Below are 13903 nucleotides of genomic sequence, written 5' to 3'. Positions count from 1 at the left end.
TTTCAGACTTCCCTGCCTTTTAAGGGATTTTCCCCCTTCTTCTGTTAGAAAAGGTAGACAAAGAGAGTCATCCCATCTTGTGAAAGGATGTATTTTTTCCACATGAATTTCTCTTCATTAGTACATTTCGTAAAAGGCAGATGCCTGACAGGAAAGAGTGAAGAAACCTCTGGTCTCATTCTGAGGCAAATTCTTCCAAGGGCTCATGGGGTTTAAGCAAAGCAAGAAAACAAGGGGTTGGGGTTTGAAGAAGGGGGGAATACAGAAATTATGACCAGAATTTTTATATATATATATATACACACAAAAAATCCCATTTATTGACTGACTTGCATGTTTTTTGGAGTCTGTAAACAAAAAGTTAAAATAAAAATGTGGGGTGCAATCCCCTTCCCACACCACGGAGACGCCTGGGTCCTTTAAGCAAGGTGTGCTGTTTCCCATCATTACTCGGGAATGTCGATTACCAGTTCGTCATCACCATCGAGGGGATCTTCGCCACTTCCCTCCCCTGTGTCACTGAACATCTGATGGGGCACTGTGCTGAGGATGGTGGGTGGCGGGAGTTTGGGGGTCCCACGAGGTGAAGGAAAGGGCAAGCCCACTACTACAGGTGAACAGTCAGAGTGGGAGGCAGGAGGCATCGGGAGCTGCAGTTGAGAAGAGAGGAAGAAAAAATGTGGGTGGGATACTGAGCCCCACAACTGTTCACTTTCTCAGGATTACACTTTCCCTGATCACAGTCTCCCTTTCCACTTGTAAAGCAGTGAAGCATCTGCTTAATATCTCCCCAAAGTGAAAGAACACAGTTTCTTGAGAATATGGTCATCCCTCTTGATTTGCGGGGGATCCATTCCGGACACACACACACACACACATCTGGAAAATCGCACATATCCAAGTACCATTGATTTGAACGGCAGCATGAACCCCAGGCGCGCATGCTATTTTGTCTCTCCCCACTTGCCTTCTGTGAGCAGGAGAGACCATGGACTCCAAGACTGTGAATTGGGAGGGACAACTGTACAGTGCACCCTCCACATTCGCTGGGGTTAGGGGCAAAGGACCCGCATGAAAGTGGGAAAAGAACAACTCTCTAGGAATCTCTAGGTCCTCTGGGGCACCTCTGTGGTTAACATCTGCTGGAAGCTGACCGTAGAATTGTTCTGGAGGACCTACAAAGGCCTAAGAAAGTGTTATCTCTAAGGATCTCCAGGTCATCCAGCATGATTGTTGGTGGAAGTTGGCACAGAGTCATGCTGGAGGATTTAGAGATTCTTAGAACATATTAATCAAATCCATGAATAATGAAATTCGCAAAAGTCAAAGCCACAAATGTGGATGGCTGACTGAACAGTTCTTCCTCAGACAGTAGTAATTCAACAGAAGATCCAAAATTACCTTTGGTGCTAGAAGTCCAAGAATCTCCCAACCAATGTTCACTGCCAATGATCATGGTGGCTGGTGGATTCCAGGAATTATAGTGCAAGCAAGGAACTTTCTCTCTGCCTACAGAGTAACGCTGTAGATATTTTAACCCGTGAAACCCCACAGCAAGTCAACTGATTTGTCATCTAAAACTTTCTACAATTTCAGCAGTGAATAACCCAACCTTTAAGCTAACAGAGTCAGAACCAGAAGGGAAATCAGAATGAATAAGACATCCAAAATTGTACAGAGGCACTGCATCCCCACCCAAGAGCAAATAAGATCTTTCTTCTCAAACACCTATACAAACAATCTTCTTTTGCAGATTAAGAACGATAGCTTATTGTTTCAAGTCATCAAATCTCCCAGAACAATAAAAGAATCATCTCATCCAGTAATGAAAAGTAGGATTCCCTCATAGCACACTCATTTAAAGGAACCCAAACGTAAAAAACTCTCAAGAGTTCTCTAGGCACCAGTCATAACAACAGTGAGATTGTAGCAGAAATGGAAAAGGAATCTTAACAGCATAAGAACAGCCATGTTGGATCAGACCAAAGGCCTATACAGTCCAATATTCTACTCACACAGTGACTAATGAGTTGCCTGCAAAAATTCCACTAACAATTGTATAGAAGAAACTAGTGCAAGTGCGTGTGCATGCACACACGCCTTGAAGTTGCCTGCCGACTTATGTCGCTTACTATTTGATGTTCTTTTGGTGCCTGTTTATCAAACCATTTCCTGTATTGCTATGTACTGTATATGCATTATCCTACTTGAGAGTATGTATTTTCCCTGGAAGAAGATTAACCATCCATTATGAAGCCAAGCCCTCCCTCCAGTCCATTTGCCTTGGTCCAGGCCTTGGAGGTAGAGAGGAACTGCTGGACCTCTTACCCTTTCCCTCCACCACTCCCTTCTCCTTCTGTGTCATGTCTTTTTAGACTGTAAGCCCGAGGGCAGGGATCCGTCTAACTAAAAAGATTGCATGTACAGCGCTGTGTAAATTTACAGCGCTTCATAAATAAAGGTTAATAATAATAACAATAATATGAATTTCATAGGGTTTTCTTAGGGGAAAAAATACTCTGAAGTGGTTTTACCAGTTCCTTCCTATGAAATATAGCCTACTGCACCTGGTATTCATGAAGAGGTCTCCCATGCAAGTAATAAGACTGCCCTGCTCAGCATCCAACGTGAGGTGGAATCTGGTGCATTTAGGGTGTTTAGGTCAGATCTAGAATAGATGCATTCCTAAATTTGTACCTACACAAGTATCTATACAAATAGTATATTAGTATGCATACTATTTGCATATATACTTGTGTAGATGAATGTATGAGGATGCATCTATTCTATATCTGATTGCATTCTATGCCAGTTTTTGCCATCCAGATGCCATTCAGATGCACCGGACTATAACCACCATCACCTACAACAGTTGGAGATGAAGGAAGGCGCAGTCCAGCATGTCTGAATGACAGCAGTTTGGCACAGGCTGTTCTTTGTTATCCTGCTCTTCCATGTTCAATGAGATCAATGGACTTACAGATCAGTGGACACAGAAAGCCTTACCACAGATACCAACTGAATACATATTTATGGAATGAACTACATTCCATGTTATATGTTCTTTTCCCCCCAGCAAACTATAACAGCATGATATGGGACCATTGGACTGTCGTCCCAAATTTAATTCTGTACCATATAGGAATGATGTCAACATGCGTCACCTGCATTTTCTGAAATGCAAGCAGATATCTCTCCCTGCAAACACACACACAAACACACACAAATATCCTCCTGCTAGTACCTTGAGCTTGCGGGGCCTTGGGGGCCGCCGGGCAGAACGAGTAGCGTTGGTGTCAGCTTGGGGGGGACCAGGCTCAGGCCCCAGAGCCAAGTAGTCAGAGGGAAAGGGAGCATAAGGGGGCGAGGCCAGCTGGGGGGGGAAGGGTGGTGGGAAGGGAAAGATGGAAGAAGAAATCAAAGTATGAATGGTGAGCATGCAAGCCCCAGAAAGGGGTAACAGAATTGTAAAAATTGAAGCAGCCGCCACACATATAAAGATATTTGATACTTCTATCAATTTAAGTAGATTCCACCTCCAGTGTTATCTCCCACAGCATTCCCCAATTTGGCCCTACAGTCCCCATCATCCTCAACCCATATAGCCAACAGCCAAACTGGCTGAGGATGATGGGAGCTGTAAACTGAGACACCATGAGGGTGCTACATTTGAGAAGGTCATAAGAACAGTCCTGCTGGATCATGGTACATCTAGTCCAGTGACACATTCAGTGGATTGGCCATTTTGCTGTTCTCCCAAATCTTGCACTGCTGCCATTTTCACTGTGATGTTCCAGGAACTCTAAGTCACTTCTTGGCAGTTGTGAAGCCCTATTTTGTATTGTTACAGGGTGGAGTTGGGGGCAGAAAGAGCATTTTATCCTGGAAACATTTTTGGTCCATAAAATTGTTCATTTTGGTCCAAACAATTTTACAGGGCGGAATCAGGGTTTGGGGACAGTAGGTGGCTCATGGGGGAATGGGAACCACATGAGACCCCTCCAAACATGGTTCTCATCCCTGGTTTAATCCAAAACCCTGTGTTCCCACAATGAGCAGTCAGATGTGTCTGGGAGGTGCATAAAAAGGACAAGAAAGCAATAACCCTCCTGCTCAGCTGTTCTCTCCACAGCTGGTATTTACTGGTGTAGTGTTCCCAACCTGAAGATTACGTGAACAGATAATGATTAATAGTAGAGCTTGGAAATTTTACATAGTTTGAACCAGAAAATGCAGAATCCCTACATTAATAAGCTGTTTCTGGGGTTCTGAGAGTGATAGTCTAAAAAAAGTTTTATCAAGCTCTGGCTAATATGTTCTGAAAGACCTCTCCCCTGTCATCTGCCCAATCCTCTTCCAAAGCCATCTATATTCATGGTCATAACAACAAATCACATACTCAATGACAGATTTTGTGGAGCAGCACTTTCTTTCACCTTCCCTGGATCAATTTTATTGGATGACCTCCTTAAGTTCCTTATAAAAGAGGCAAAGGGGGAAACACATACACACGTTCCACCTATTTTCTCCATGCCATGCATAATTTTATAAACTGCCATCATATATCCTGTGGTCATTCCCCTTCTAAATTAAAATGCCTGAAATTGTAATGTTTCCTGACAGATGAGGTGCTCCATTTGCTTGATCGCTTTGGTTGACTGCTTTTCAACAGAAGATCAGGTTTGCAAGGAAATGGGCCTCATCTAGAATCTTCTTCCCTTTGAGCTGAACAACTGTGTGTATGTAACTATACACATGAAACCAAATTAACTACACAAACATTAGTCAGGCCTTAGAGTGTGTAGGCAAATGCAGCTAACTAACATCTTTCAGCAAACATTTAAATGGAAACTCTAATATGCAGGCATAAAGGAATCATACCCACTAATCTCTGAATGTATCCTACTGTCTCTGTCCAAGAAAGAAACTCAGTTTTATGTCTTAACAACGGCAACCAAATGCTGAGATGGAAAACAATGAGGCGAAATAGAGGTGGTATGGACAGGAGACTAAAGGGAAGAGGATGAGGAGTAGCCAGAGGGAATAAGGCACAAACGTCCAATGTCAACTCTGCCCTTGAACTTAGGAAAGCCATTTTGGATAAGGGAACAGACACCCATGTCTCCATACCAGCAGGGGAAGGGAAATGTTACTTTTTTGGATTGCAGCTCCCAGAATTCTCCAGCCAACATGGTCACTTGCCAAGTTGCCAGACAGAATCTGGAAGCTGTAGTTAAAAACAGGTTAACAGCCCCACAATAACAGATATATTAGCAAAGCAGAAATGGAGCTACTGCCCAAGCTATTTAGTTTATTATTTCATTATAAATTCTGTCAAAGACACTAGCAGACACCATTTTGAATGTCTGCAAAGAATTTTAGTTATGACTGGCAGTCTCACTCAAATACCAACACACTCATGTTGATTTGTACAGGTTGAACAACTTTGTTTCAAATATGGCATCTTGGCTGAGGAAAGCCAAGGAAACTGATTTTACCTTCAATGCAATTCTGATTCCTGACAGTTTTTGTCTCATCACTGTGGCAGCTATGTTTGGCTTTCTAGTTAGCACAACAAAAACCTAGCAAAGCCATCTCTTGATTCTGGAAAGGAGACAACCAAAGACTGTTCTTAGCATATAGCATGTGACAACACAGGCCACAACATTTGATCTGGACAGCCTATTTTACAATACCCAAAGCTTGAGAAAGTTACTTTTGTGCACTTTAACTCCCAGAGTCCCCCTAGCCAACATACCTTGTGACCATGCTGGCTGAAGGATTCTAGGTGTTGTCATTCAAAAGTAACTTTTTCAAACTCTACTTATTTGTCCTAAAGAGATGGGATTACTCACAGAGGTCAAGTAGGGAGACTGTGTCCCTGAGGCTGGGAGCCCAAAGCCTGAGGTTGGCTGGAGGGAAAGACCTGAAGAAGAAGGTGATGAGGCAGCGCCAAGCTGAGGGCTTCGTTTCCTGTGGACAGAAAGATGAATATTGTGGATGATATTTCCCCAACACCACAAGCCATGATATCAGTGCAACTGTTGGTGCGACTTGGTATACCTATGGTGCTAAAGAAATCAGATGGATCTGTTTCAATAAAGGTATGAGAAGCAACCTTCTTTACTTTTAAAACAAATCGCCCTGTGCTACATGTCTGAAATAGTTATGCTAAACCAGACAGCAGGGAGCTGGGGAGCATACAGCCCTTCATTAGTTACTGGACTGCTACTCCCATTGGCTCAAACCAGTAGAGTTGATGGTTCAGGAAACGTGGGAGCTGTACTCCAACACAGTCTGAAAAGTCAGACATTCACCATCCTTGCTGTATCTGAAAAACAGCAGAGTTCCTTTATGCTTCCAAATAGTCATGGTCAGGAAGGCAGGCCAAAAGTGTCCCACAGAAGGATTCTGCCCCATGGTGGAAGTCATCCAAAAGAAGCAGACAACTTAGCATCTATTCAATGGCACTTGTGATGTTGCGGGCTTTAGTTAAAAAATAATGTTGCATTCATTAGAGAAATTAAGAAAACATATGGTTCTGTAAGTGATGTACAGTGGACCCTTCCCTTACGCGGGCTATCAGTTCTGGACCCACCCCGGTGTAAGGGGAATTCCGCATATGCTCGAGCCCCATTTAAATTAATGGGGCCTGTGTATGATGTGGCGCATGCGCCGCCAACACAAACACTCTTACACCTTACGGGGCATGCTGCCCCTTTTCCCGGCATGGCTTTCAGCATATGCTGAAAGCCACATAAGGTGTGCCCACATATGATGTGAGTGCACTGTATAATAAATGTAGTAAGGCAGTGGTTCCCGAACTTTGGTCCTCCATTTGCTTTGGACCTCAGATCCCAGAAGCTCCAACAAACTTGACGAACAATCAGAAATTATGGAAGCTGAAGTGCAAAACCACTGGAGGACCAAAGGTTGGCCATCACTCCTTAACATGATGCCATAAGGTAAATGATCTGTCAAGAAGAAGGTGAGAGTATGGGATGTTGAGAGTGACTGGTGATTGGCTGAGTATTTGAATGGGATGTTTAAAAGGTAGGATAGTTAGTCAGAGGGAAGGTCTGTTAAGAGTTAGTCCCCAGAAGAGATAGGCATTTCATTAGACTCAGGATTATGAGGAAATGGGGAAAGAGTTAGTAGAATCAATTAGAATGTATATCTATTAAATAAGTAATCTTTAATTGTACAGTGTATTTCTATTTAAATATTATTTTTGTATTATATACACCTTTGTCTCTGGGAACACTACAACAGCACTGTTGAATGAATCCAGACACACAGTGTCTGTGATGACAGCAGTAGTCTAAGGGAGATGATGATGTGGGATTACAGGAAGAAAGAGTCTCTTGCACAGGAACCACAGATATCCAGAAGTTACCCACAAGTGGTGTTGGCAGCAGTGGGACAAGTGGAGGTGCCCATATTTGGTGCCATAGTAGTGGAATAAATAGAAGTTTCCACAGTACCCATTTTAGACACTGGAATTTACTCTCGTCTTAGCAGACAAGGACTGGAATCCTGTCCGTGACATGTACTGTACATATATGAGAATGGCTTACGTGTGTCTCTTTTTAGAAAGAGTGCATGGTGTTATTCTGAAACCCTTGCATACCCAAAACTCCCCCAACCTGCTCTCAAGCCACAGGAGGGCCTACTGCCGCTATGTACCAAAGGGAAAAGGAGGAAGGAGGGAGTCAGCAAGACAATGTGGCTCCAAGGGGAAAGGAGAGGAGAGGACACTCCATCTGTGAGCACACTCCCATTTCCTTCCCCTCTGACCTGATAAAAGCCAGTTATGGTGATCACAGAGTTTTCTTCACAAGATTTCTTGGAGGGAGTTTGCTGTGCCTTCCTCTGAGGCTGAGAAGAGTGTGACTTGCCCAATGTCATCCGGTGAGTTCATCCATGGCTGAACTCCCAGAATCCTAGTCCAGCACCCAAGCCACTACACCACGCTGGCTCACACACTCACCTTTTTAAGGACTGTGGCTCTGTCCCCTTGGGCATCTCCCCATCACTATTGTCAGAGGAGGCTGTTGCCTCTGAGTCTGAAACAGAGAAATGGATATTAATCATATGTGAATATAGGAAGTCAGGAACATAACAGGAGCATTATTTTCTCCAGGAAATATCCCAGAGGCAGGTTAGGCTGAGACACAGCATCTGGCAAAGGTTATCCAGTGAACCTCAAAACAGCGTAGAATCAAATCTCAGCTCTCCCTTGTCTAAATATGAGACATGAATCCTGTTACATACTACTGACTCCACTGTGAGAGCACTTCCATGCCTTCACAACTTTCAGCTTTGTATTTTTGACCCTTCAGAAACATATTATAATGTTTCTTCAAACTCTTTTTAACTATTAGCCTTTCTGGCACTACATTTATTAAGGTAATATATGTGATCTAAGCTTGGAATGTCACTCAACCTAGCACAGCCATGGCCAAGCTGTGGGATTCTGGAAGTTTTCATCTGAAAGAGGAGCTATCTCAAGAGAACTGTGATGCTGCATGGACTAAAGCAGCACTCCAACTTATAGACCTGTATATATGTAGATATATAACCTACAACTTTTTAAATGCCCAAGATTGGACAGATAAAGTCATGTCAACTCAAGCTCATTTATAAAACCCATTTCTGTGTGTGTTTTTAGTTATGTTTTTAACTTCTGTATGTTTTTGTATTAATTTTAAACCATTTAACTAGACAATTTTAATTGTTTTCACATTTTCATTGTGATGTTTTAATAAAGTTTTATCTTATGACTGCTTTGGGTCCCTTTTTGGGGAGAAAGGCGGCACAGTAGTGAAATAAGTATATAAAATAAATAGGAACAAATACCTGCTTTCTTCTCCAGTCCCTCTCAAAATGGTGACAAAAAGTGACATCACTCATCCCTTCCTGTTGCCATTTTCAAAAGGATACCAAGGAAACAAGGCATGTCTGATGTTTAGGGATGGGGGTGTTTTTGTGTGTTTTTACATGGTTGGGCATATTTCTGCATAGTTTGGGGACAAAACTTGTCCAAAAATCATGCTGATTTTTTTAAAGATTAGGGGAAGGGTGGGCTTCAGCATCCATAAAGGTGGGGTCCAAGGGCCACATGCAGCCCACAAATAACCCTCAAGCTGGTTCTACCCTCCAAGATGTGTTAGATACCACATCCATAATTCCTCAGGGATGGCAATTCAATGTATCTTGGAAGGCAACAGCTTGGTAAAAGCTTTGCTAGATGGTACCACATCTTTCTACAGGATGAAATCACTAGAAGGGAGGGAGAGACAGAGGGAAGGAAGTGAGAAGACCTTGAATTAATTAAGAAAATGGTAGCCGGTGTTTATATCAATATGTGTCAGAGTATTTATATTAATCTTTAATCTGAGCTGGAATTGAAAGACCACCTGAAAGCCTTGAAACACATCACTATGTATCCAAGTGATGTGTCGGTTTTCCATACTTGTGTAAAACAAAAGCTTATAAACACACACCACTGTTTAAACCCATTATATTAAAAGACTGTAATTCCACCAATGTTTTGTGCATTGCTAAATGCCAGCACCTTGGATGCAACATAAAATATGTCAGAAAAACCACCACCGATCTTTGCACAATGTTCATGAGCCATAAATAGCAATTATCACCAAAAAGGTGGAACAACTCATAACAAGGCATTTTAATCCTGAGAGAAACAGTTTTCTAAACATGGCAACATTTCCAATAGAGATGCTACCTCTGACTCAACAACTCTTCACATATGAAGGAACATTTGCATTTACAGATTTAAAACCTTGGCATCTTTTTTAGATGCCTTCAAGTCAACTCCATCTTACAGTGACTTCATCCTAAGGTTTTCTTGGCCACATATATTTAGCCATTCTACCAAGGCTAAGAGAATGTGACTTGCCCAAAGACACCTAGTGGATTCCCCTAGCCTAGAAGGGATTCAAATCCCACTCTTCCAGTGTCCTACTTCAAAACTCAAATTACTATTCAGTTCAGGATCATTATACATATACGTATTTATTTGAATAATTACATATAAATGTCTGTTATCATTTCATCAAATGTACAATCAATTCCATAGCTGATTATACTTCTGACATCTTAGTTCTATCTGCTTACAATGCTGCTGCGATGTTTTATTGACCTATTACTCACTTCCTCATTCTCTAAGCAAATAATAGATGTTAATGACTCAATACATATTAAAACTAGACATAAGTTTATGGATGAATGTGTCTTGGGTGAGGTCCAGAATTAATAAAATTTATTTTTTTAACTTAATTTATATAAAAATGTATATTTCACACTTCCAGTCCCTGTGCATGAAACAAAATGGCTCTCAACAACTTGAAGTCACAATATACAGTAATATGAAACTGCACATTCAAAAATTCTTGTAATATAAAACCATAAAGGCAATATAAATGCAGAAGTACAGTTGGCCCTCTGTTCCTCACCCCCCCGCCCCCCGTGAAAATGGAGGCTCGCATGTATTCAAGCCTCATAGATTTGAATAGGGCACACGCACCATTAGAAATAACAGAGGTTGCCCTTCCGCACATAATCGAGGTCGCAGATCTCAGATTCACGAGTTAGGAGGGGCGACTGTACTGTGTTCTGCACTGTGAATCAATCCTTCTGTTTTCATCTGTTTTTTCCTCTTTGACTATCCTTTATTGTTTCAGTTTTAGAAAAATTTCATTTCATTTGAGCAATACGGTTTCATTGTATTTTATTTCACATTTCCATATACAAGTCTATGGAGATCACCCTCACATCCCCAAAACACCCAGTCAGAAGGAAGTTGTCAGCCTTGAATTTACCTGAGGATTCTTCATCCACATTCTCATACTGGAGAAGGCGATCGAGTAGAAAACTGGAAAGAGGAAACAGGCAGAAGGAGAGGAAGTGAGATTAACTTAAACCCAGTATTTTTCTTGACAGGGAACAATCAGGGCTTCAGGCTTGCTCAGAACCTGCGCCATCTGCAGAATCTGGCCAGTGCAACTCAACAGTGGGAGAGAGATACTCTGGGCCACTTTTTAAATCACTTCTTATTGTAGCCTATTGCTCTGTCCTGCTCTAAATATATATATATTCTGCTGTAGAATGCTAGGCAGCCAAGAGAGAAATTAAACCCTTCTGCCATCTCCAATACTGCCCTCATTCCTACTCCCACATTACTGAGTCACTGTTTTGGGGGAGAAAACACTGCTATGATTCTATTAGCAGGTTTATAGGCAGAACTTAATAGGTGCCATTTTCCAATAGGATGGAGATGCAAAGACAAGGAAAACATCACCCACCAATTTCACCCCCATCATCCAAGAGGCCTGCCAGAAAAAGAGTGCTAACCCCACCTTGCTGTCTTCATTTTCCCACACTAGACCCACAGCTCTCCCTATTTTAAGATCCCTTCCACGTGTCCCCTGACTTGTTAGCTCACCTTTTATCCCGTGAAACCTTCAAGAGTTTTCGCTGTGCTTTTCTCAGCTCTTCTTGAAAACATTCTTGCTCCTGAGACAGGATAAAGCAGAGACACTGTTAGTCAGGCAGCTGCCTACACAAGGCTCCTGCCTCTCCAACTGCCTCTCTAGTGAACCTTTCTACTCCGGGTCTGGCTATACCAGTAATCAGAATGAGGAAACATTCTTTGTTGTTGTTGTGTGCCTTCAAGTCATTTCCAATTTATGGCAACCCTACAGTGAACCTGTCATGGAGTATTCTTGGCAAGATTTGTTCAGAGCAAGTTTGCCTTTGCCATCCTCTGAGGCTGAAAGAGTGTGACTTGCCCAGGGTTACCTAGTGGGTTTCATGGCCAAGCTGGGAATTGAACCCTGAGGTTCAGCTTTGGGTCACTTTAAGTCGGAAACATTTTGAAGGCACACGATAGCGCATAATGAGATTATCTTGGGGAGATGGGATCAATGTCTGAACGCAAAATTAATTTATGTTTCATATGCACATAGCCTGGAGGTCATTTTATATGGTATTTTAAACAAATTTATTTGTTGTTGTTGTTGTTGTTAACCTCCTTCAAATCGATCTCGACTCACCTTTTCAGTGCTCTGCTTAAGTCCTGTAAATTCAGGCTCATGGCCTCTCTAATCGAGTCTCTCCATCTGGCATGCTGTCTTTCTCTCTTTCTACATCCCTCCACCTGTCCTAGCATTATTGTCATTTCCAATGATTCATGCCACCTCTTGATGTGGCCAAAGTACGACAGCCCCCATTTAGTCATCTCTAGGACCCATTTGTTTGTCCTTTTGGCTGTTCCTGGTATCCTTAGCACTCTTATCCAGGACCACATCTCAAATGAATTGGCTTTCTTTTTATCTGCTTTCTTCACTATCCTGCTCTTACATCTGTACATGTGAATACAAAGGCTTGGACGGTTCTCACTTTCGTGCTCAGTTGTGTATCTGTATGTTTTAGGAATTTGTCCAGTTCTTTCATAGCTGCCCTTCCCATTCATTCCTAGTCTTTTGATTTCCAGACTGCGGTTGCATGAAACAAAATGTGTGTACAGTGGACCCTTGGTATTCGCTGGGGTTTGTTCCCAGGACACTGACCCTATGGATACCAAAACCCATGGATGCTCAAGTCCCATTAAATACAACCAATAGTAAAATGCAAAGATATAGCCGTGTTAGTCTGTAGAATCAGTACGTAGAGAGATCTTGTTGCACCTTTGAGGCTCACTGACAGAAAGAAATTGGCAGCAAGAGCTTTCGTAGAGTTCAATAATGCATCTGAGGAAGTAGACTGAAGCCTACGAAAGCTCACACTGCCAATTTCTTTCTGTCAGTGAGCCTCAAGGGTGCGACAAGATCTCTCCAACTACCGACAGCAAAATGGGTGACCCTTATATAAAACGGCAAAATCCAGACTTGCTTTTTGGAATGTGTATATATATACATACATATATATATATATATATGAATATATTTCAAGCTGTGGATGGTTGAATACATGCATAAAGGATCCGTGGATATAGAGAGCTGGCTGTATATTGAAACCATCACAAAGCAAAGGCGATATTGTAGGAATAATCCGGTTTGACACCGGTTTAAATGCCATGGCCCAAGGCTATGGAATTCTGGGAACTGCCTCTGGCGCCACAACCAACTGCAGTTCCCAGAATTCCATAGCCTTGGGCCATGGCATTTAAACCGGTGTCAAACCGGATTATTCCTGCAGTGTGGACACAGCCACTGAGGCCCAAACCTCCTCTTAAAGCCCCCTTTCCTCCTCCTCCGGCCCTTACATAGATAAGGAACTTGAGCCTCCGCTTCAGGGCCCGGTAGCGCCGCTTGTAGCCCCCGCCGCCCGGATCGGGCTCCCCGGCCCCGTTCATGCCCGCCTGAAGAAGGAGTCACGCTTGGGACAGGAACCGAGACTTCAACGAGAAAGAGAGGCAGGAAAACTACACTTCCCAGCATGCTCCAGACAGGAGAGACCGGAAGTAGGAGCGGAAATAGGAGCGGAACAACGACTCCCAGCAAGCAAGAGGAAGGGAAAGAGGCGGGGCCTTTGGTTTTTGGGTCTTCCTGTTTTCGGCTCTCCTGCCGCTCTCTCTTCCGAACTCGTTGGTTTCGCCCCTGAGGCGATTACAGTATTAGGTTTAATATGGAGCTGGTTTCCTCCACACCACTAAACGCATCTGAGGAAGTACACTTGTCCTTCCATATTCGCTGGGGATAGGGGCACAGGGCCCCCCTAACGAAAACACTTATGTTTTTACTTGAGAGCACCTCTCTAGGAATCTCTAGGTCCTCCAGTGCAACTCTGTGGTCAACATCTGCCCAGACATTGACCATAGAGTTGTGTTGGAGGAGCTACAAAGGCCTAGTGGAGTGTCCTTTCTAGGAATCTCTAGTTC

The 13903-nt window shown here is 42.8% G+C and overlaps 1 protein-coding gene across 2 annotated transcripts; it reads right to left on the bottom strand.

The window, feature by feature from the left end:
• Positions 1 to 296: 296 nt before the first annotated feature.
• On the bottom strand, positions 297 to 13481 carry INO80E (INO80 complex subunit E). Of its 2 annotated transcripts, XM_089479623.1 has the most exons (7): positions 13289 to 13479; positions 11468 to 11538; positions 10845 to 10897; positions 7991 to 8066; positions 5856 to 5973; positions 3245 to 3373; positions 297 to 650 (listed from the first exon to the last, which is right to left on the bottom strand). In XM_089479623.1, the coding sequence occupies exons 1-7, from the start codon at positions 13376 to 13378 to the stop codon at positions 447 to 449; spliced, it is 741 nt and encodes a 246-aa protein (XP_089335749.1). In that variant the 5' UTR covers positions 13379 to 13479; the 3' UTR covers positions 297 to 446. The 2 variants fall into 2 exon arrangements, with proteins under 2 accessions (XP_089335749.1, XP_089335750.1); XM_089479624.1 differs by lacking the exon at positions 3245 to 3373 and having other exon boundaries at positions 13289 to 13481.
• Positions 13482 to 13903: the final 422 nt, after the last annotated feature.

Source organism: Sceloporus occidentalis, unplaced genomic scaffold (genome assembly GCF_023333645.1).
Source record: "Sceloporus occidentalis isolate IW3139 unplaced genomic scaffold, rSceOcc1.0.p SCAF_14, whole genome shotgun sequence".
Classification (NCBI taxonomy): domain Eukaryota; kingdom Metazoa; phylum Chordata; class Lepidosauria; order Squamata; family Phrynosomatidae; genus Sceloporus; species Sceloporus occidentalis.
This window is presented reverse-complemented; position numbering and strand designations above follow the sequence as displayed.